This window comes from Patiria miniata, unplaced genomic scaffold (assembly GCF_015706575.1).
Source record: "Patiria miniata isolate m_02_andy unplaced genomic scaffold, ASM1570657v1 HiC_scaffold_6, whole genome shotgun sequence".
Taxonomy (NCBI): domain Eukaryota; kingdom Metazoa; phylum Echinodermata; class Asteroidea; order Valvatida; family Asterinidae; genus Patiria; species Patiria miniata.
This window is the reverse complement of record NW_024037073.1, coordinates 13,667,993-13,691,387: the sequence shown is the minus strand read 5'-3', so window position 1 is coordinate 13,691,387 and position 23,395 is coordinate 13,667,993. Positions and strand designations below refer to the sequence as shown.

The 23,395-nt window shown below is 41.1% G+C and overlaps 1 protein-coding gene across 1 annotated transcript; it reads left to right on the top strand.

Moving 5' to 3' along the window:
- Positions 1–12,057: 12,057 nt before the first annotated feature.
- On the top strand, positions 12,058–21,715 carry LOC119743281 (rhodopsin-like). Its single transcript, XM_038219683.1, has 5 exons — positions 12,058–12,506; positions 17,217–17,411; positions 19,423–19,547; positions 20,235–20,477; positions 21,542–21,715. Exons 1-5 carry the CDS (start codon positions 12,164–12,166, stop codon positions 21,713–21,715), a joined length of 1,080 nt encoding a protein of 359 aa, XP_038075611.1. The 5' UTR covers positions 12,058–12,163.
- The last annotated feature ends 1,680 nt before the right edge of the window (positions 21,716–23,395 follow it).

The window sequence follows — 23,395 nt, the reverse complement described above, 5'->3', positions numbered from 1 at the left end:
GTGGCTTCTATGGACTCTTTCAACCAGTCTCGATATGCGGTGTTGTCTTCCAAATCAGAACTAGACTCGACTTCATCAGATAATTCGTCATCTTCCACCTCCGTCACGGACTCCGAATCATCGTCTTCAAGATCTTCATCTTCATAGTTTTCCATATCAGGATCTTCAAATCTACGGCTTTTAGAATCAGGTTCAGAATGATCCTCCTCAACTTCATCTGTTTCAGAATCATCTACAACATGTACATTTTCTGTATGCCTCTGTAGGTTATATCTCCGTCCGAAGCTTTTGTCACACATGTGACAAGCATAAGGTTTGACTGCAGAAATAACATTCATGTTGCAGCTTTGAAGGTTAAGCTCCGAATGGTAAGAAACGGATAAAAAAAAGTTTAATATATAACTACTTATGAGTCACTGCTCATCTGCTCATCTACTCAGTTTCATTGCTCATTTACTCATGAGTCACTGCTCATCTACTCATGAGTCACTGCTCATCTGCTCATCTACTCAGTTTCATTGCTCATTTACTCATGAGTCACTGCTCATCTACTCATGAGTCACTGCTCATCTGCTCATCTACTCAGTTTCACTGCTCATCTACTCATGAGTCACTACTCATGAGATGAGCAGTGACTCATGAGTAGATGAGCAATGAAACTGAGTAGATGAGCAGATGAGCAGTGACTCATGAGTAGATGAGCAGTGACTCACGAGTAAATGAGCAATGAATTGAGCAGATGAGCAATGGAAATGAGTAGATGAGCAGTGACTCACGAGTAAATGAGCAATGAATTGAGCAGATGAGCAATGGAAATGAGTAGTTGAGCAGAAAGCAGTTACTCACGAGTAAATGAGCAATGAATCGAGCAGATGAGCAATGGAAATGACTAGTTGAGCAGAAAGCAGTTACGAGTAAATGAGCAATGAATTGAGCAGATGAGCAATGACTCATAAGTAGTTATATATTAAACGTTTTTTTATCCGTTTCTTACCATTCGGAGCTTAAAGGGAAAATACAACATTTGCAAACATCAAAAAATAAAACTACCAAATCATTTTGAAATACCTTGCTGGACTGTTAGTGAATGACAGTGTAAAGCATCCTGTAAAATCATGACACCTGGTATACTGTCATTTTCAAGAAAAGTGGTATTTTTGTACCAATTTCCAACGCTGATCGGCCGATCAGCGTTGGAAAAAACTGGCTTTTTTTCAAATACTGGCCCCAGTTGACCATCGCACTTGTTTGCAATCGACTACACACCTATGAACGGGTACAAGCCAGCTAGACTGGTTCCCTGACCTTACAATTCCCCAATATATGTAAACTGCTCTGTTTCTTCTTAAATGGAGTCAGGGAACCAGACTACAGGAGAATGATTGTTTTTCTTGGTTTTTATAGCATTTTCGAACCCCAAAACTCAAAAAAGTCAGTGTAACTATATTTGCTATATATTTCCAACCCCCCAATTCCAACCATTTCTGAAAATTACAGCAAAAGCAAATGATGTATATTCCCTTTAACCTTCAAAGCTGCAACATGAATGTTATTTCTGCAGTCAAACCTTATGCTTGTCACATGTGTGACAAAAGCTTCGGACGGAGATATAACCTACAGAGGCATACTGAAAATGTACATGTTGTAGATGATTCTGAAACAGATGAAGTTGAGGAGGATCATTCTGAACCTGATTCTAAAAGCCGTAGATTTGAAGATCCTGATATGGAAAACTATGAAGATGAAGATCTTGAAGACGATGATTCGGAGTCCGTGACGGAGGTGGAAGATGACGAATTATCTGATGAAGACGAGTCTAGTTCTGATTTGGAAGACAACACCGCATATCGAGACTGGTTGAAAGAGTCCATAGAAGCCACCCAGGAGATGTGGAGTGACAAATATGAAAAGTACATTAACGAGGATATGAGTAAAGATCAGGCCAAGGAAAAGGCCAACAGGAAGACCCTTTGGGCAGTCAAGCGAATCTTTTTCAACAAATACAAGGATTTTTTGTCAAGTTACCTATATCTGAAAGATAGTGGCACTAATCAAGAAATTGTGGAAGATATTGAACGAAAATTGATTACGGGCATGAAATTGAACACAGCTCTGAACAGAATTATGCCTAAATACCGTAACACTTTTGACGGACTGTTCCAACAAGATGAGGATGAAGACAACGATGAAGACAGTGATGATTAAAGACTAGTAGTTTCAAAAAGATTACTCATTTTTAAAAATAATCTAGCAGTGTCTTATAGGAAAAAATAATATTTGAAATAGTCGCCCCTTATCACTCTTATACAGTAATTCCTTATGGCTATATTTTTTTTTACCATGGACGAATAAGTTCATACTAGTATTAAAAATATGTTACATTGGGTCCGCTGACGCTTGAACTTAGAAGAAGAGCATGCCCATATGCATGGAGATTTAAACTTGTGTGGGTTCTATATACGATGTGGCTTTAAAAAGACAGTGTATTGTAAACCGGTATATGTCAGGTACAAAAGACAATATTATTAGATTCAGGTCTAAAATTATAAAACGGGCAATTTATGATGACTGCATAATATTAGTGCACGTATATAAAGTTGTATGCATGATAATGATAAAAAAATTCTCAAATAATCCTTGAAAATACAGTGTGAATTGTCTTCCTTTTATTTATCTTAAACCCAATTACTTATTATTTGCTTTATCTGTTGACTACCCTGGCCCCATACGTCATCCCTCATCAACAGTACAGCGCTCCACGTGCACAAAACTGACCAGCAATTAAGTCCAATGACATTATAATTATGTGATGGCCCCTGAATCCATTCATGGCTTGGATATGTTCACAATGCAGGTTGTTATTGAAGCGATTATATAACGGTGACGATAATCCTTTTATCAGCTTCCCATGACTGAGTCGTCAACGTCAGATTCTTCATAATTCAATACTATGCTCAAATTGTTCCTCGGTAACGCTAAATCTCAAGCTCAGCATGGACGTACAGCGCGGTATATACATGTATCTAACGTTCTCTTAAATACCAATGCGGCCAGCGCCACAAACAACGATTCCATACGGGGAGATTTTTAAAAACACCGCGGACAATGCACATGACCGGACTTGTCCGGTTGTTTGTCATCATTCGATGAGTCAGCACTATGACGTAACTGGATTCCCCCATTCGAGTACAAAGGCTATTATGATAGAGTGGTAACAGGCACGAGTATGATATGCGGCTTGAGAAATCTCTTCAATTCAGATGTATATATGACGTTTTACTGTACTATATGTAAATTTATGTTATGTATTTTGTCCCTATGCATGTACGCTGTTCAACGGTGAGTGTTTGTTTACCACAACTTCGAATACATAAACTCATTTTTTTATCAGCGATAAAACTCAACCGGAAGAAACTCTAGCATGTCTGTACGCGTACAAACTGTCCGTCCGATTGCACAATAGACTGATGAGTCATTCACAACAAATCTTACGGGTTGTTCCATTCTGAACGATTTTCGCTGTGCTCGGTAATATGTTGCTAAAATTTAACTGAAAGATTAAATTCTTCAATTAGGCAATAAAATAGTTTCGTATATTTCATTAAACGAACAAATAATTTTATTATACGATTTCATAAATATTGTCTATTGTTATCGCTGGTTTTAAATTCGCTTACGCAAATAAACACCCCTCCTACACATATCGATCAGTCCAGCTGGCTCCTCAAACTTGCCATGGTTTATGCTAATGAGGCTAAATGCAGCGTTCTGATTGGCCGAGAGGGTGGTCGTGATGACGTAAAACCGACTATACAGACGGGCATCACTACTGGCGCCAATAAATTAATTTGATTTCCATTACAATTTCCAAATATTGACAGAGTTTTATTTTTCATACATTATCAGCCCAGAACATGAAATTCATCCACAGAGTAAAATGTGTTGCCAATATCTTAGCGCTTTTTAACACAATTAAAACAATACACATGTATTATTGGAAGACCAAAGAGTACAGAGTATATAGTGAGTGTGACTTTCATCTTTCCTTCGAAAAGTCAGCTTTCCTCTTTGGATGATGGTGTCGTAACATTAGGACTCCTATGAAATGTGGTTTCTTTTACCTTGGTCTCCAACCCTTACACGTGACCCGTCACTCTCCTGTAGTAGAGCCTAAAGTAAAAGGACACGCGGCGAGCTTCCAGAACCCTCGCGCATTTTGCATTATCCTCGTCCCCAGGGTGTCGAGCAGTACGCGCGCACTACTACCTGCTCTCTCACCCTGGTATTGGAGCATTTGCATGTTCAAGATTTTTGAACACGTATGCAATGAGGAATAGTCTGGTGCCTGCATGTACGTTGCATTAGCGTTTGTATGCGGTGTCTGGGGTAAAAACAGCATCGATTCGTCGCGCCGTGAGTTATGAAAACACGATTTTTTTTTGAAGTGAAAAATACAATCTGTAATGCACGTTGGAAATAAGAACACCAAGTACACAATATAAATCCATTACTAGCAAATTGCGGTATCAAATCAGGATACTGAAGAAAGTTTCCTATCCAGGGCTTACTACTGGAAACAAGGTTGGAAATAAAGTGAGCACTGGGGACGAGGTTCATTTTACACTACTTTGACCCTTGTTCTTGTAATAATTGTTGACAGAATGATTTCTCACCGTTATTACACCAAGAAACATTCAATTTTATTTACGACCTTTCCCATCCGGCATTTTCGATCCTAGGTCTCCTTGTTCGTTCACGTTTGTTTTCACATCGCGTACTTGCGTGAGAACGAACATGTAGAACGACGTGAAGATTTACATATATACCTACAGCCGATGGGTTCTAGATTAAGTCGGGCTGGCTTGAATGCAGTCGGCCTATTGGCCAAAAAAAAAGTCTCCGGTTTCTGGTCTGCGCGCGCGTCGCCGTAGCCATGCGCGTCGGCAAAAAAAGAAAAAGAAGGCGATGTAAGATGATGTCTAAAAACCGCCAGACTCACTGGTTTGACTGGAATCCTGCTGCTGCACAATTTTAATGTGTTTTAGATGGGGTTACGATCGAGTATAAGCATGGCCTCTCTTGGTTCCCATATATTTTGCAAAAGATTTAGTCGGGCACCACCCCCCAGCCCCCCCCCCCCCGGTTCCGCCGCCCCTGAGCGGAACACATGTGAGTGTGAAAATCACACTCACATGTGTTCCGCTTACATAACGGTACCGAGCTTCCGAAGCATAAAATGCAATCGAGGCCTTCGCTTATTTCGTTTTTTAAAACCATCATGACATATTTTTTTTTCCCGTTTGAGGTTGAAGCCACCATGTACAATTCAGTAGTGTCGTTTGAATCACTGCTGATGTGATTTCTTTCTTTCCCCTTGAATGTAAATAACCCAGACGATACATTTGAAGAAGAAAAATAGTCGATGAAAAATGGGTATCGGTGGATTCGATCCATAGCTCATCGCTATTCACTACTGTGGCGGATTGACGACAGCCGTGGTTTGAAATGCTCAACAGTACGGAAGTCTGACTCGGCTATCTTTGTTCTGCTTAATTAGTCAGGGATGTTAGGGCGTTATAGGGGCCGTTTGGTTCAGTTTCTTCCAAAAGCACCAAATTTGGCACAGATGTCGTTCATACCATACTATTTCGATTTTTGACGGGCGCCAAGACGGGCGCACCACGGGGCCGCCATATTGGCAAAATCCAATATGGCCGCCAACCGGGTCAGAGGTCAATCGAACTAAACGAGCTAAAATCATAAATAATACCACTTTTCAGGTATTTTCGGGGTCGAGCAATCTGAATCTGATGTTATTTTAACGATTTGAGGCAAGACAGATGCCCCAAGGGACCGCCATATTGGCAAAATCCAAAATGGCCGCCACATACCGCAGTTAATAAACTTAACTAGCTAGAATCATAAGTAATACAACTTTGGAGGGGTTTTCGATGTCAACAAATCTGAATCGGAGGTTATTTTAATGATTTGATGCCAGACGGATGCCCCAGGGGCCATATTAGAAAAATCCAAAATGGCCGCCAGCCAAGTTAGAGGTCAGTCACTTTTAAAAACTAAACTAATACCATTTTACATGGATTTTCAGGGTCGGAGAATCTGAATCTATTGTTTTATTAAAGATTGTATGTCACATTTTGCCCTAAGAGTCATTAAGGATTGGACTTATCAATAAAGATTATTGTTTGAACTATTTTCATTTAAATATTTAGAGATGATGTCTGCAGTGACAAAATGCTATATGCCGCTGTGTGCGTTTAAATGGAGCTGTTCATTTGTAGAGGACCTTGCATATAGAAACCTAGTGTGATTGCAATTCAACCTTCCTTTGCATGAGGCAGCCGCAGCGCACGAGAATGGCACATGTCACTGAAGCATCATTGAGAGTTGGTCCATAGTGATTGCCATGTAGGCCTACTGGTACCATCCTTGTGCCAGCCCCACACGATGAAGTCAGGAATTTCCTGCTGGACCGAGGTGGCCTGTAGTAGCGGTTGCTTTACATGTTCAAACAGCACGGCAGGTAGCTGGGATGCTTCCGACAAGCTGCTTCCAGTAGTGAAGAAGCGATGTCTGGCCCCTTTGACACCTGCAGTTGCACCACACCTCTTGCTCTGCATGAAATGGCGAAGCAAGTTGTGTCGCACCATGTTAGGCTTTGGAAGAAGGGTGGTGCCAAGTACTTTGTCAGACCGAGATCGGAGTAGATGCTTTGGACTAGTATGTTACTGTACTTTTCACCACTTCTGAAGCCCACCCAGATCTCCAATAGGCCGAGGATCTCCAAAACAAGCTTGAAATGATCTCGAAAGTGATCGCAGTGACTCGACTCTCAATCCTTCACCGGCTCAGTGGGTCGCATATCAAGTTACTCCGGTTCACCCATAAGATGTGGATGCAGCCTTGTCTAGGTATAGGGCGCAGATCCCGATTTTGGCATGGGGTTTTCGACTCGTTTTTTTGCACTGAGTTAATTGTATCCCAACTAGGTGAGGATGTCACCATCTGCAAACTTGTTAATGTGTCGAAGAAGTCAAGCTTGATGAGCCCGCCTCACTGCAGGGTTCTCATGCGAGAAATGGATATTTACGGTTTGGGCATATCACTGGAACTCACCAAGTGAGAGGTTGCCCTGAGCCTTTGTTATCTGTGATAAACATCTTGGGTGGTGAAGACAATGAAACTACCGTTGGTTGATAGCTCCACCCATCCTCAGCATGGCGGGCACACACCACACGCGCCCATACATCCTTACAATAACTTAGGACAATTTTATCGCTCCAATCTAAGATTGTTTCTGTGGTATGCGTAGAAATGTCAAACTGTCCGACATGTGCAGCTAATGGGAAAAGCTTTTTTTTATGGAATGACGCACCAGAAACACCATGTTTGACCGGAATGATCTCGAGTGGTAAACTTGACATCAAATAATTAAAATAACATCAGAATCAGATATTTGGACCCCCCCCCAAAAAAAACCCGTTGTATTGTTTTAACTGCGAGTACCTCCAACCTGGGTGGCGGCCATTTTTTCCCCCAAAAATGGTGGCTCCTAGAGCATCTGCCTTGCCTCGAATCATTAAAATGACATCGTATTTAGATTCTGTGACCCCGAAAACCCATTAAAGGTGGTATTATTTAAGATTTTAGCTCGTTATTTTCTTAACTGTGATATATGTGGCGGCCATTTTGGATTTTGCCAATATGGCGGTCCCTTGGGGCATCTGTCTTACCTCAAATCGTTAAAATAACATCAGATTCAGATTGCTCGACCCCGAAAATACCTGAAAATGAGTGGTATTATTTATGATTCTAGCTAATTTAGTTCAATTGACCTCTGACCCGATTGGCGGCCATATTGGATTTTGCCAATATGGCGGCCCCACGGGGCGCCCGTCTTGGCGCCCGTCAAAAATCGAAATAGTATGGTATGGACGACATCTGTGCCAAATTTGGTGCTTTTGGAAGAATGTGAACCAAAATATCCCTAAGACCCCCGACTATTAGGTGCATTGTGATTGTTAATGATCTACATGTACTCTCTAAATTCCAAAGAGTGGAAATTCACTCCATTGGGGTGAAGATTCACTCCCACAGTCGGAAACTAGGGACTAGAGGTTTTAGAGTGAAATATCTTCAATCGTAATAAAGATTGAGTTTTCACTCGAGCTTCATCTGAAGTGGTTCTTTTTTCAGACTATTTCAATCAAACGTGACAGTGATTTCCACTCTAAAACGTCTTGTCCCTAATTTCACTCTTTGTAATTTATAGAGTATAATAATCAAGAAGAATAGGTTATTCATACACAATCAAAACTTACTTGTTTTTCTTCACGTTTCAAGGAACATTGTTGGCATTCATCAGACGATGCCGTGCGATTTTCTTGTTTAGGTTTTCAATTTGTCTTTGTTCCTTCACGTGGCTCTGGCCGTAATCCTTTTGTAAATCCTTAATTAGGTTCATGTGATTGTGAAGATGTATAATTAAAGAAGGTTGGGGGGGGGGTTTGCAATTTTTTTTTTTTTTGCAAGTTCCAAATGTCGGGCTGCAGTAATTATCGTTATTCAGTGTTGTGTGCCAAGGCTTTAATATTCTCATGAAAAATGTTGAATCGTTGAATTGATTGAGCTTTAGTTGCGATTCTGTGTTTATAATAAAACGAGATCTCTCGGTCCCCCTTGATTTCAACCGAATGAACCCAAACCCGTTGTTACAATCATCCTTGGAACATCTTTGTACATTCGCAATGCATTATGGGTATGGATAACATAGAAACCAACGTGTATACCCAAACCTATGGAACGGCAAAGCAGTCAAATTTGTATTTGTTTCTTGATATATTTCTATAATAAATAGAGTATCATTTCGCTTATTAATGGACCGACCAGTCACTGGTGAGCAATATTGGTTTTCTGATTCCTCAGTTTGCTCGTATAAGAAGGGATCACAGCAAAACTTGTTTATTTTTCAGAAATCAAATCACCAAGATGCAACAATCTCACCAGACACAGGTTTATGTAGAAATGGCGTTGTTTTGTTTGTCATCCATAACCAGAAAATTGGAAAGGTTTATTTCTTGATGGAAACGCTGCGTGACCTCAACAAAACTGTCACTGACCAGGAATGGCGTGAGCATATATAGCAACCAGCAGTAAAAGCCAGCGGCTTGAAGTTGTGCACAACAATGAGAACGCGCGTAAATTTAGCTCGTACCGCCGCCGCGCCCATATGGATGCGAGCAAAGGATGCAGTGCGAAAACATGTTGTAGGTATTACGATTATTACCAATAGGAATACCCCTTTCCGTAAACGCATTTGTGTTCGTTGTGTCGTTACGTTGTGCCGTTAATACGTTGTGGCGTTACGTGTAATTAACCTGTACGCCCGAAATATATAAATGTACATTTGTGTAATGTAAAACAAAACACATCTTAGAGGATTACCCAGAAGTGCTGTGGGGTGCTATATACGTGTAGTTCACGTGGAATAAAGCTCCATGCTCACAGACGGTTGCTTCGAGTTATACACATGAAATTAGAATGTTGGTGTCCATTTCCCGAGCTACTGTAGCCTGTGTGCAAAATACATGTATGAAAAGCTAAAGTTGCCCTTGCCGTGCTTTTTTCAAGTTTCATCCGGGTTGAAAAAAAAAATTAATTTCTGTTTTGCTAGCAAAGCAAATGGTGTTCACTTTTGAAACAAATTTCAGAGTAATTGCAGGCGATCTTTTTGTGCCCCAAAGCAATAAAAACAAAATACTAGAAAATGTGTTTTGTGGACAAATACAAGCTTGTGTCGACTGTTTGAAACGACTATATGTTACATGTGATGACGACATGACCTCAGTTCAAATTTCATCGATAACACATGTGATAGACATGACATGTGATTGAGACATGATGATGTCACTTCAAATTTCATCGCTAACACATGTGACGTACATGACATGTGATGATAACATGCATAACGTCACTTCAAATTTCATGGATAACACATGTGACGTACATGGTGCGATGACGTCACCATGACGTCACTTAAGTTCATCTATAACCCATCCCGGTCTCCATACCTACCAAGTTACAACCAATATGGACGTATACAGCTCTGTACATAAAGGTAGAGATTTTGAAAAAGGCCCCTTTAATGTGACGTCATATGACTTGTGATGACGTCATCATGACGTCACTTAAATGTCCATGTGTAACACATCCCGGTCTAAGTGCCTACCAAAAAAGTTATAACCGAATCCGACCTATAGTTCTAAAGGCCTTCAGCACCTTTAATGTGATGTTACTTGACACCTGATGACGTCATCGTGACGAAAATCTTCGAGGACCATCTGCGGGTGCTGAAGTTGATCAGATTTCGTTGATCAGAACTTTTTAAAGCCTATGGAGAAAATAACGCGTATAAAGCCTTTGGAGAAAAGAACGTGTACAAATCCTATGGAGAAAAGAATGTGTGCAAAGCCTATGGAGAAAAGAAAGTGTACAAATCCTATGGAGAAAATGTGCACCTCAATGACCGCCACAAAAAAAATGTGACGTAACTTGACACCGGATTTTTTATTATTTATTTATTTATTTATTTCGTGTTATTTTTTAACCAGGGTAGCCCCATCAGTTATCAATGAACTGTTCTACCTGGAGGCCCTGATGACGTGTATACCAAGTCTAAAGTTCATTGGTCTTACGAAAGTGCCAAAGTGTATGGGTAGAAGAAAAAAGTGTATAAACCCTAAAGAGGAAAAACTGGAGGAGAAAAAAGAGCTGTTTCTGCAAGAAACAGTTTCCCGAGAGGATTGCAGACGTACGTCCAAACTAGAACGTATTTAATACATACATAGGTCCTATTGAAAATGTGTTGGAAATAAACAAGTTCAAATTAACTGATGAGCGGGGATATCAACTGTAAACAACATAATAATGCTGGCCCACTTCTTCAGGTGTTCACAGGCACTATTACTTTACCTCATACATATTCATGATCCAGAGCCGAACTCTCACTGGTCAATTCATCATCACGTGCCAGATGTTATTCTTGCTGTTTACCAAACGCGCGCTTGAGGATTCACGCACAGGGTAAATACGCATGCGTAGTAGACTGTCGCATGGGTTACCCGTGCGACAGTCTACTACGCATGCGCTTTACAAGGCAATCGACGAACTGTCTCACGGGGGTGGTACGCACGCGCATCGCCCTAGAGAGGCCAAGTTCGGGCAAGGACCATTAGTTGACTAGGGGTTGATTTGTGACGTACCTTACGCCTGCGCACTGATAGCAACGTGCGAACGCCTCTAGTCAAATGCTGGTCAAAATGTTATCGCAAAACTTCTGGATCCTGGTTCCCTGCTAGCGTTATGAATGCGCGCGGCTATTGGTTACCAGCGATGCAACCTGCCCCAGTAGGTTGGTTCCAAATAGTCGACTAGCGTAGTCAACCAACGTCGACTAGTTCGGGCAAACGTTAGTCGAACTATGGTTAACCATTGGTCAACTAGGCTTGCGCGAACTTGGCCAGATCGAGATGCATGGTTAATTGCACGGTTCGCGTAAATGTTAATTTTCCCGAGCTCCATGATGCATGCCGTGCTGGAGAAAATTTATGGACAATAAAGATGTCTCCTGTACAAAAGAAAGTTGTACACAAACAACTGTATTTACAACTGTAGTTACTGTATTGCCAATGAACCGAACTAGTGAAGTTGAGCAACAATATTATTTTGGTGAGCTGTACAAGTTTCTCCGAAAATTTTCTTTTAGGTGAATACATATATATAAAAAATCGGCAACTGATTATGTAAGACAGTATGAGGCATAGTACAAATATAACATGGTTTATTTCGGGTGGACAGTCGATATTAGCTCCCCTCGGTATTGGAAGTTGAAAAGCTACGTTATATTTGTATACTGACGGTGCTATTACGAAGCCATAGAGAATTAAGGTTTTGCGAATAGCCACAAGTATGATGGCACATGGCATATGCACGTGATTCTCACGAAGATGACACGTGCCACCGTACTGGTTTGTTGGTGACGACAGCGTAGTCGGTCAGTATAAAACTACATGTATTAGAAGGACAAAGTGGTCGATCCGTCGCGTCGTGCCTGTTGCACCGTCTCCAAACTTCGTATACAACCAGAATGGAAAATCAGCTCATAATCGCCCCCACTTTACCCTTGGTTGCTGACAACGGTTCATCATTACGGGAAAACGTTTTGAGCAGATCCGGCTACACTGGCTTCGCCGTGTACCTTGCAGTGGTCATTTTCTTCAGCGTGTCCGGGAATGTCACAGTAATTCTCCTGTACGCTAGCAACAGATCGCTGCACAACGTGGTCAACATCCTGCTCCTGAACGTCTCCGTTGCTGATTTGTCCGTAGCCGTGCTGGGAACACCCGTCTCCTTCGCTGCCAGTGCGGCCGGTCATTGGTTACTCGGTCCCATCGGCTGTACCTGGTATGGATTCATCTGTACCTTATCGGGTAAGTCTGCGGTACCAAAAGGATGGCAATTAAGTACAGAAAAGCCGCAAAAGCAAAGTCGCGACAACATCAGAGATTACGTATTTCCTGCACCCGATTTCACGAAGCGACGCGTCGCAACTCGAGTTACGACGTGTAACACGTCGCAACTCGCGACGCGTCGTATCATCCATTTCACGAAAGTTGCGACGTGTTGAACGCGTTGTAAGTTCCTTGACAATGGCTTAAAACACGTTGGAAGTTACGACGTGTCTAGTGGTCATCGCAAAATAAGAAGAGTCCCTTTCTAAGCCAATTTATTGCCATAAACATTACAAAATCGAGATTATAATACCGAGGCAATGTGTGTAAAGTTGTAAATAGAAACTCCATTGAATAATTATGAATTAGAGTGGAATATTGCAGTTGAAATTCAAAGTAGCTATACAGTCCACTGAGAGCTTGTTTTCCTTCGAAATTGCATCTTACGGCCACCATTTTGTTTTACGTTTTAACAAATTTCGAGCTGAGATCCGACGACTCTTTGTTGAATATCAGACGACTATTTACTGGACGCTGACTAAACACATAAAACAGTCACCGAGTTGTGCTATAAATACACCTACGACGCGTCGCACTTACAACGTGTTTCGTGAAATGGATCGCAGGACGCGTCGCAGCTACGACGCATCGTAGAGATACGACGCGTCGCATCGCTGCGATGCATCGTAAGTTACGAAGAGTTTGATGAAATCGGGTGCTGTTCTGACAGACATGAAAGGCAAATGTATTTATAATTATCGTAAAGCTCATTAATATTAAAATAGTATTAATTTGTCTGTTCACCATCAATGTAGCATTTTTGGGTTATTGCAGTTTATGGGTGTTTAATGATATTCCGAACAAGCTGTTGTAGGGTAGCATGTGTGCTACTCATGAGCATATCGGTAACAGCTTCGATATAAAAAAAAGTGGAAACTATTATTGCGTATGCAATAACGGAACACCACTGCCAGGCACCGTCGTTTGGTGCGAAGCGTACTGATTTTGTAAAAGTTCAGATTGTATCTATTGGCGGTAAGCGGGCCGCGGGATGACCAGGAACCATTTTTACCATTAATATATACAATGATCATTTTCCCACATTTCTTGCCATGATCCCCTTCAAAACGTTTTATACTATTTTTTAAAAATGTTTTGAAGGGGGATTTAAAGGCTGGGCCGAATTACATGATGAGCGAATGTGCAATCAAAAGTACGTGTTTCTCATTCAAAATAACAGATTGCATCACATAACATTAAACTAAAAGTGAAATAGAATGACAATGTTTGAAATCGCCCTCTAAAAAGCGAAAAGGAAGTCTCATGAACGAATCTGAATGAGCATAAACGAAAGGTGCTGCTCAATCATTTAATTGATTGATTGAACTGAAATGGAATGGAATGCTCTGGTAGCGAAAATGAAACTCGTGTTCAGAGCGATTCTCAAATTCAGTCGAAAATGAATGACCAATTTTCAGAAGTGAATGAACATTTCAGGAAATTGGCCGGGAAAACCTATATTTTTAACATTTTTCCCCACCGCTGCTGGGATGCATGTTAGGCAAAGAAAGAAAGGACATCGAGAGTCAAAGAAATCTGATACAATGTTCCAAAACTGTACTTAACAGTGAAATACGAAATGTGGAATACTAGGGACCTTGACCAGTCCTGTAGTTGTCTTCATAATATTAGTAAATTGACGGCACTTGGCGCCCGTCCAACGAATTGACTGAAATGACTAAATATGAAAAGACATGAACAAACAACATAAAGATAAGAGCACGGAAAGCTCAATGCTCCCTCTTTAGTTTTGATGCAGTGATCATTCCACTTGCGGCAATAACATACCATTGCAATCGTGTCTTTTTTCTTTCCCCCCGAGTTCTAGACAGTAGGGACCATTAACAGTGCCGTAGCATCCTGGGTGGTAAGGAGCCCTCCCCCCATATGTTGTCACAAGTGCCCTTCTTTCAAGAGTGCCCTTTTCTTTAACGTCCGCGAGCGATTTTTTTTACGTAGCCGGGATGCTCTAAAGTCATGCATAATTCAGTTTTCCTTTGAATCGTTACAAGACACTTAGGTTCTTGTTCTCTTTTTCCCTTGAAATAAATTTATCTCAACGAAAAATTCAGAGGAGAAAAACAATCGATTTAAATGAGCAGCAACGACGTGGATTCAAACCAGGGATCGTTGTATCCATAGCTCATCACGCTATCCACTAGGGTACTGTGTGGTTGCTCGACGACGTCTGTACTTAAAAAATGCTTTAACCCTATCAGGACCGGGGGAGGCACAATGTGGCCCCCTCCCATATTTTTGCTCATAACTTTTTAACGGTGCAGCCGATCGCCACCAAATTTGGTGACTTTTCCTAAATATTATCTGGGGTCATAATAGATAAAAAAAAAATCAAGGGGTGGTTCGTTGTTGCCATAGCAACCGTTGGTTTTACATTGGTTCCCAGTTTTTCACGTAATTTTAATAAACTAATGTTTAAATATTAATTTCTACACTGTAAAACTAATTGTCATATTGTTATTAATTTATTTATCAGATAAGTGATTGAGAAGTGTCCCGTGACAAACATGTTTCCCAAATTTTATGACATTTGACCAAAGAAAACGGAAAATACGGGGAAAAAACTATTTTTGACCAAAAATGGGCAAAAATGTCCCAAAAAACGCCCTCTATGGACGTTTTTTCAAAAAAAAAATGGCAACCGGTAGGATTTGGTCAAAGGTTAATTTCTACCAAGTTTTAAAAAAATCGGTCATTTACTTTTGAAAATATAGAAAAAAATATACCTACGGGGACCCCCCGGTCCCCGTAGGTCCAAAAAAAGTCCGGTCCTGATAGGGTTAAAGTGAACTGGTTGACTAAATAATAACAACAATGCTATTGATATCATTGTTCTGTTTCATGAATAACCATACTGACCCGATCGAAACTACTGAATTATTTATGACTTTGGAGCATCCCCTACGGAAAAGAAATTCGCGTCCCGCGAACGTCGGCCCCCATGAGGAGCGCCACCTATCGTGCGATAATGCCCATGATTGTCCGCTTTGAACAGTGCCCCATTGGAAGATGGTTTCCAGCCCCCCCCCCCCCCCCGGATGATCTAGTGACGCTCAATGTGCCTTTTTCACGTCTACCCCCCCCCCCCCCATAGTGAATTTGATACGCGCATGGTACGAAATGGTACGCGTACAGGATACGTAGGTACGGTGGCTCGTTAGATCACTGTGTTTCGTGGTTATTCATCTGGCACACTATGGGCAATGTGCATTTCACAACAAAAAATGTTAAGATGTATATACGTATAAGGTTTGGTGAAATAACCAAAAACATGGCAATTTAACAAACTAAATTTTTTTTCGGAGTACTTGTTGTGCACATACGGCACATTATTAAGTAGTGCTAAAATAAATTGGTGGTCTGAATGCTGCAGGTTCCGAGTCCGGGTTCGAATAATAAGTCTACTGTACGTTTTCATTTTTTTCCCCAAAAGTGATATTTCATCCCTAATTATTGTGTTCAATCAAGTCCTGATCATCGATGAAATAAATTTCTCCACTTCCTTCTCATTCGTGGCCCTGATGACTTTTTTTAACCCTCCGAGCAGCGAAGTGGTGATTTCATTCTCCACATTTTCCAAATATGGGCATAATTTTTTTTTCAATGGGCCAATAAGGCCAAGCTTCCATGTAATCCTCACCCCTACTATACCCCACAAGCCTGTAGACTCCCATTGGCCAGTCCCTACCCACTCCGAGTAAGGAGTGTTGAAAGACAGAAGCCAAGATGGCGCCCAATGCCTTTGTGCAGTAATGGGAGATCTTAGTGGCCAATCCCTCAGTGCCGCCGATCCTTTGTGTCAACCCCTCGTGCCGCCAGGAGCCCAGACAGGTTGTAAACAATCCCTGGCCATGTGAATGACCTATATCTTGTGCATGTACAGGCATGCCATGGTTATTGACCTATAAACACAGGTGGTGATCAAATTCTCCACGTGTTTCCACGGTGTGATTTTTTTTGGTAAGCTGCTCGGAGGGTTAAAAGGGAAGTGAAGTCCAAGAACATTCCGTTGCCAACTGACGCATGCGCATTCTCGGCATTGATTATACTTGTTGCCAAAAAAACAAAACAGTAATTGCCAACGGGGAGCCAGGACTTACGCCTTTCGTTTGACTACAGCCATTCACGCGGTGCTAGTAGTGCGCAGGCACACGTTACGTCACGCACGAATCAGCCACTATTCGCTTACGGTCGACTAATGGCCCTCGTCACAACTTGCTCATTATGTGTGTAGCAGACCAACGCCCTGTGTAACACTCTTTCGACCCCATGCAGCCTCGTGATGGCAGTTCATTTTGAAAACCGAATTATGTCGTAACTCTTCCTCACCAGACTCACTTTCTCAACGTAGGTTTACATCAACGTATTTAATGATGTGCATTGCAATGGTGCATGTACGTTTAATACCCACGCTTCAAATTTACCATCTGCCCCGGATAGGTGGATCACCAAAAACCTGAAAACTTCACCTCCATACTACTTCTTCTGCTCATTAGAAACCTACACAATACGGTTCAAGAATGTAGAGGAATTTATGCCATTCCTATGATTGTTCCATACACCAGCCTAGGCTAAACATTGACCTTCGATGATTGTTTTTACCCTTTACAGGATGCGCGCAAATTGTTGGAATAGCAGCTGTCTCCTTACATCGGTATTTCTTGGTCGTGAAGCCATTTGTTGCCAAGAGACTGACGACAGGAGGCGCCCTAGTCTGCGTGGGATTTACTTGGGTCTACTCCCTGGCTGTCGCTCTACCTCCCGTTCTCGGATGGAGTGAGTTCACACGTGAAGGCGCCGGAATATGTAAGATTTCAACACTTCCTTACATCAGCAAGATTTGCATTTTCTCGTGCCGGTCGCTTAATTAAGGGTAAAATATTATTTTTAGTGGTAGGGTGTCTCACTGTATGGTGCGCAGTTATTATCGATACCAACTTAATGTTTGTCGTGGGTTCGGGTCCCACCCAAGTTATCTATTTTATCACAAACGCTCGGTATACATTGCAACACTGAGTCTACAGTGTTTTTTTTATAAATGCGTCGGTGAAGGGCAAACACACTTTTGAATTTGCATCACCCCGACGCAGATTCCATCTTATTATTGTTTTGATGTCCGTAGTTGCCAATATAATAACCAAGTACAAATATTAGAAGTCATAAATTTGGTTATGTATAAAACATGGCAATATGTATTTTTAAGAGTTAAAACAAGTATTCACTTGGTCACGTGGTACAATGACGTGAGCAGGAATTTAATATGGCGGATATTGACACGTAAGCCCTCTTTTAATTTTAACTGTTTCTTTGGGGTTCTTGGGATTTTTTTTTATATTAACCAAGCAGTAAGAATTTAACCATAAAAAGCTTTCTTATTTGAGCCAATTTCAGTTGAAAATCAAAATTGAGGACACAATATATTTGGGGAAAAAATCATAAAATTGATGGTTTTTTGCTTTCCAAGTAGGTAAAGCGCCCATGACGTTGATCATAGTTACGAAATGTTTAATTTGATGCAAAATAAGTCAAAGAATATCTGTACCAAGTTTTAAAGTATTTGGAACGTTTAGAAATAATGCCAAATATATTTGTTTTGACGAAAAATAGGGCAACCAAAATGTCACATTGTAGAATACTAATAGCCGACAACATTTAACGAACAAAATTTAAGGAAAGAGTTGCCAAAACATATTGAAATTCTAATCGAGGAACATGCGCCCAGGGTCTTGAGAAAACCGTAAATAACTGGGTCCATATAGCGAGTGTTCCGTTTTAAAGAAATTAACATTTCGTATTCGTATAACTTTACTTTTTCCTTTACCTTGTTGTCATGATTAGGATTGTGTGGGATGTATTTGACGTAGGCTAAGGACATCCACATCATAATCTCATTGAGGCCTGTGATTGAAATCAAATTATTATGAGAACGAGAGTATACAGGGTGAGTGAAAAAAACGAATCCAAATGTTGGGACCATTGTTTTAGTGAAGTTCTGCATGTAGCATTTTCAAATTCTAGGACATGAAAGCCCAGTTCATAAGCTTTTTTTAGTACAATAATCATTCAAATCTCTCTTGTGCTTTTCAAGTTACGGAATTTTAAAACACAACCATCGTTTTAAAGTTTTGTCCACGGATCACAAAAAAAGTTCCGTTTTCTTTCAGTAAAACGAAAACAAATCACACAGGGATGTGTGTGATTTGTTTTTCGTTTTGCTGAAAGAACGCAGTCCTTAGGTTTCGGGTTTTTTTTTACTCACCCTGTATATATATAAGCGTATATTCTTATGTTTCCCCCCCCCCTCCGTCTCTCCTGCCTACGATACTAGAATCCTTTTAAATACAATCCACAGTCTGTATTATTCATGACAAATTCCATTCTTCTTGAAGGACATTTCCTGGGAGGATTCTCCATTAAGATTTAGTGAACGTATGACATATCTTCCCGTGAGACCCTATTACATTATCATTCGAAAAACAGACGCATTTTCCTACGTTGGCCGAAATGAGAAAAAATGTAGCTCTGTGGCCTGATTTTAAGGAAAGATAGGTTTCCAGTCCGAAACATTATACTTCTGTTGACGTGTAGCCTATACACATGTAGATCGAAATTCTCCCTCAATTTCGTACGCGGTTATATCATACGATACTTTTACTTGTGGAATTAACCTCTACATTTACTCTTAGTTCGTATAATATATTTTACGCCACAGTGATATCTAAATATATTTGAAAATGTGCATCAATTAATTCTGGTGAATATTGTACCATATATTTTATCATGCTTATGAAACTGCTCCCATTTTGCCATCCCATAGCTTGTTCCGTGAGCTGGCACTCTGGGAGTCGGTCTTACACGTTTTTCATCTTCACCATGATCCTGGCGATTCCCATGGCTATCATCCTCTTCTCCTACAGCCAAATACTTTTCACAGTAAAAAAGGTAGGGAGTTATTATAGTCGCACAAGCATTGGCGGATCCAGAACACAATTTTGGGGGGCCCAAAAATTTTTGGGTCCCCCCCCCGCAGATCCGCCCTTGCCCACAAGAATACCATATAGTTTGCCAAACGATCGATCAATCGTTCCCTTTGCGATGAAGGTTTATATTAACTAAACGGCCAATTGTTATTTTTACGTGCACTGAATTTTGTTTTCCCTGCAGTAGGAATACTAATCTTGCTTATTCCAGCATTCTAAGCAAAAATATGTCAGGTAATAAAAAATAACTTAAGTTTGAAGGGTTTTTTTCATAATAAAACGTAAAGTTTAAACCGTTATCTAGAACGGAGCTCCAAGAAACCAGATACTGCGTGGGGCAAACATGCTATACTTGAGAACGTTCAGATCAAGTTTTTGTTGTATTCTTGATTCTAAGAAGTCTGTGGATATAACTGACGGTCAACCGTATGTTCTATTCAAAAGTGCATACATTTGACATTTTGTGGCAAAGCTCTTTTCAAAGGCATTCTGAGGCTCCGAGTCGCATAATTGCCGGAATATTCTTAAGATAAACATCATTACCCCCTTCAAAACACGATAGTCAGTTTCGAGGTACCATTTCTTCATTCGTTAAAATATGTCACAATGACAGTCTTGCCCCTTCGTTCTCTTCCTTTTCCATTTGAAGATGGCCAAGTGCCAGGTTAGTAACCAGCGGTCAAGGGAGGCAGAGAAGAAAGTCACTATCATGATTATAGTCATGGTGCTCACCTTTTTGGTGGCTTGGACCCCTTACGCCGCCCTGTCTTTGTACATGGCCCTCGGCGGCGATAGCGTCTCCATTACACCCCTGACCGCTACCTTGCCATCAATGTTCGCCAAAGCATCGACCACCTACAATCCTGTTATTTATTTTCTTCTTCATAAAAAGGTAATGTCTCATAACAAGAGAAACAACAACAACAACGGTAATATAACAACGAGTATGACGAACGAACGACGGAAAAAACAAACAAACAAACAAACAATCCTACCAATTAACTTATAGCCTATTTGTAACGGTGATAAACATGGGCGTCGCCAGGATTTTTCGAGAGGGGGCAAAACATATTTTTCCCAAAAAATGCTTGAATTTCTCAAAATGTTCTCGATTTATCAGTTTTAGAGGGGGAAGGGACATTTTGCCCCCCCCCCCCATTAAATTTACACCACTGTGACTTCGCGCCTCTTTTTCTTTTCTTTTTTCTCTGTTTCCCCCCCCCCCCCCTTTTTTTTTTTTTTTTTTTTTTTTTTTTTGGCTTTTCCAGGGGGGGCCCCTCCCCCCCCCCCGCGACGCCCATGGTGACTAATAAATATGTCAATAACATTTGGAAATTGAATTGTTTGGGTTGATTGTCACACACCCCCTCAAAACAAACTCACGATGTACTTAACTTCACGTTAAGTACGGTTGAGTCTCGATAGTCCGAAGTACCATTGGTCCGAAGTCCCATTGGTCCGAAATAAAGGCAGACACTGCGCACATAGCCATTTTTGTCAAAAAATGGTAAAAGTGGTCAGAACTGCTTCAGATCGCGCGCACGACAGAGCATCTAAAATTCAAAAAATAATTCGGCGCCTTTACGCGGGCCTCGAACACCACGCCGTAATTTTTGGACCCACTTTTTTTTTGGGGGGGGGACCAAAAATGTCCCCCCCCCCAAGAAAAAGTGTGTTCTGGATCCCCCTTGTCAATGGGTGCAAACGAGTGACGCTGAACGTGGCCCGATTCTGACACTAGGGAGGCTGTTCAAGGCGGACGATTTTGGACACCGTCTAACACAAGGTAGCACTGTTCAGTGAGACCTCGTTTGCCGACTTTTGTAGGAGATTGCCGACAAGAACAAATGGCGATTACTCCATCAGAGTCTGTCGAGGAGGGACAGGGCGATGGTCGTTTTGTACTAGTGCCACACTGCTCCATAATCACGCACTTTTTCCCTCTATGTTTCACAGTTCAGAAAAGCTCTCCTTCAGACATTCTCACGAAGGAATCGTGACAGGAGCCTTCATATCAGCCCGACAGAGAGTATACTTGCAAGAAAGGTACCAATCGGATGTCAAGGCCGCAACATGTCCACCAACAGCCTAGAATGGACCAAAGAATTCAGCTGGCAGGAGCATGCATAATCCCTCCAATGCAATTTGGGAATTGATGATATTAAAGTCTGACCGCAGCCCCGATTCAGACTCAGTGACGTAACTGGGGTTCAGTTGACTGGTGTTGGGGCACTCAGGGCCTCACTTTCTGGAGGGGGCATTTATGGTTTTGTTTTACAATAGAAAGCTCACGTTGGGCCTTCCCCGTATTCAGGGGGTGGGGCATAGACCCTGAACATAGGGAGTGATGCCCTCCGTAGCTTCCCCATTACTCACGCCACTGATCCGATCAGTTATTAAGTTCTAATGGCAAAAAATGCAATATTTTTGTCGCCTCATGATAGGCATATACAGTTTTCATTCGTCGTTATTGCAATAATCATTCTGACAAGTTGTCCGTAACAACGTTCTACGGCAGAAACGGTTTTTTTTTTTGCACCCACAGTTGTGTATAGCTCACCATTGGATAATGGACTTAATTATATCGCAAAGACATCATAAAATGTCGTTAAAATCAGGTTTATTCCTTGAGATAGAGTTGTTTAATTGTTGTTTGTACTGAAGTATTGTTAGTATAAGTATTGCAACTATATATTTGACACGTTTAAAAATGTTGATATAAAAAAGACAACTTGCATTAAAAACAGGCACTCGCAAGAAACTTTTCTTTTTAATCCGTAAATTGACCTCACTGTATTTCAGTTCTCAGTCGATATACTGCAGGACAATGAGTCATGTAGGGTAATACAATGTATACGTTTCGAGCGTTGCTTTCGATGACCTACAGTAAAGGGTTTACAGCTGCATAAACAGAGATCGTCTGCCGACAGACAAGTGTGTCCATCATAACAAAAATACATTTTCAGTAAATATAGTGTGGACTTGCGAATGGAGTTTTCAAAAAGGTTCACTATTTTTTTATACGGCTCATGGGAAGGAATATTGAGCAAATATGTTTATAAACGAAAAATTCATTTCATGTCAACGCTTTTATGAGGCAAATAGTCGGAAGCACAAAACAATGATTGAGACTGCAATCAATTCGGGCGATTCACAGTGCAGTGCGCCACCAAGAGTTTGCCATGGATAGTCCATTTTTGAAGTTTACGGTCAACACAACATGGCCCATTTAATTGAGTGTCAGTAGACACTTGAGCTAGTTGAGGCGCGGTTCTAGAGCCAATATTTTTTGGGGCTAGCAGGGTGGATCCAGGTTGTTTTTTCAGGGAGGCGTGCTGAAATCTAGACCGGTTATTTTCTCCGGACACTTAGGCCTCCGAAAATCAAAAGGGAGGGGGGCGGGGAGGGGGGGGGTCGTGCCATACGACTTTGAACTGTATAAGGTTTTGTCTATGTAAGGTATGTGCTGACATTTACATATTTGTTCTTTTATACACACCAACTGACCATTTTGTTTAACCTGCATCTTTTGATCCATGTTAGTGTAAAACATAGTGTTTTCCTATAGTCTAGTAAAAGTCTGAATGAAACAGTTTTAGACAGCAACCAAAAAAAACCCCACATGCAGTTTAACGTCACAATTGTCATTGTTTAATTAGTTTGCAGTGTTTTAATTTATCATTGTTACAGTGTAACGGGATAAGTTGTTACAGTGTAACCACTTTTCCCACGCGGTATGTACATGTGGCAGGGCCCACGTTTTAGCACCAAAAAAATCCCCAACTGCTTTACGTCACAAATTGTCATTGT